General features: G+C 34.2%; 1 protein-coding gene across 1 annotated transcript; it reads left to right on the top strand.

Annotated features, from left to right (window-relative positions):
- Positions 1-13: 13 nt before the first annotated feature.
- LOC111381969 (ER membrane protein complex subunit 4-like) lies at positions 14-1,650 on the top strand (the record flags this gene model as incomplete). The annotated part of the gene is made up of 4 exons (XM_023005812.1): positions 14-180; positions 805-902; positions 991-1,056; positions 1,642-1,650. Coding segments are annotated over exons 1-4 (285 nt in total), but the record flags the coding sequence as incomplete, so codon positions are not given.
- Positions 1,651-1,654: the final 4 nt, after the last annotated feature.

Below are 1,654 nucleotides of genomic sequence, written 5' to 3'. Positions count from 1 at the left end.
CTAATATATTTATTTTACGTGAATAGAAAGCATGGGAAGTCGCACAAGCACCTTTTAAGAACTTGTTTATGATGGGCTTTATGATGTGGATGTCAGGAAGCACGGTTCATCTCTTTAGCATTGGCATCACATTTTCAGCTCTTTGGCAACCCATAAATGCTCTTCGAGGGGTTGGGAAAGGTGAAAGATATTTTATGCTATACTAATTTACAGCCACCTTTCCAATTAGTGCTTGTCTATTTTCACTTCACTTTAATAATTCTTGATCAATTAAGGACCATGATCAGAGAAGTTTTATTAGTTCTCAATTGACATTTGACATCTACCTGTCGTAGAAAAGCACAATATAGAAGTATCAATATAAGCACGTCATATTTTGCTTAAAATGTATAAGAATAAGTTGTTATCAGTTGTATTTTTAAAGTTTCTAGCTCTACGGGGGTGTGGCATTTCAAGTGTATATTGCTTGTCGGGTTCCTCACTTATATCATAAAAAAATTGTTTGTTTTCATTTTGTATGTCTTCATGTGTACCTTTAGATCTTTAAGCTTCATGGTATAAATTTGCATAAATACTTAAGTGCTCGTTGTTAGCTTTGTGGTTAGCTCAGATATTATGTAAACCTGGGGTGACTGCCATTTTTTTTTTTTAATTATATTTTTTAGTTAACTAGGAGCTAATCCATCACTTTTAGTTTTACTTTTTTATGAAGCTTCTTTTTAATTTCGACATTTCTGTTTGCTTCTAATGTTTATGTTTCTTCTCTTATTAAACCAAGCTAACTATTATTGCTTTGATTGACAGTTTTTGAGCCTTACAAGGACAATAGAGTGGATCTCCTAGCGCCTAAATTAGTGTTTATCGCTCTTAATTTGGTTGGCTTAGGACTGGGCATCTGGAAGGTTGCTTCCTTTTTAAAATTTTACACGTCATTGTAAAGTTTTCATAATATTACTTCAAAGCCAACCAAATTTTCTCTGTTGTTGGCAGCTTAATACTTTGGGCCTTCTTCCAACTCACGTATCGGATTGGGTTTCATCCTTGCCTCCTGTTCAGGTTCGATTGTTTATTTCATTTATTGCCGTAGAATATCTTTATTTTTCCAGTTCTGGGGAAGATGTAGAAGATAGGATTAGTAAGCCAAGTTTATACCTGTTCATATGAAATTTGTGGCTGTAATTATGAGATCGAGTGTTAGTACACCATAACCCTACAAGGGCAGAGAGTTCAAAAGATCATGAAAAATAGGACAATGATGAATCGAGTAATAATATGATCACTAAGCTTATAAATGCTTAATGTCAGAAAAATAAACTTTACAATTCTTGGTTCTAATCTGACCAGTGACCATGAAGGTACCATATATCCTTTCTTTTGAGGAATCTATTTTCAATCTTGATCTAATTTTGCTTTGTTCGTAGAATTATCTGTAACTTGAAGGCTTGTATGCAAGTAGACTGATGAGGTCCCCAATGTATAGTGTCTTTCACACTTGGGTCCCGACTTTTTTCTGTTGACACTTGAAGGCCTAATTTCAGTTTTTGTAGTGATATATATGGTCATTTTGGATGGTCTTGATCTAAATAGGTGTAGGTTTGTTACTGTAACCTGCATTGACTTATATGCGTTTCTTGATTTCAGGAGGTTGAATATT

Source organism: Olea europaea, unplaced genomic scaffold (assembly GCF_002742605.1).
Source record: "Olea europaea var. sylvestris unplaced genomic scaffold, O_europaea_v1 scaffold24117, whole genome shotgun sequence".
Lineage (NCBI taxonomy): Eukaryota > Viridiplantae > Streptophyta > Magnoliopsida > Lamiales > Oleaceae > Olea > Olea europaea.
This window is presented reverse-complemented; position numbering and strand designations above follow the sequence as displayed.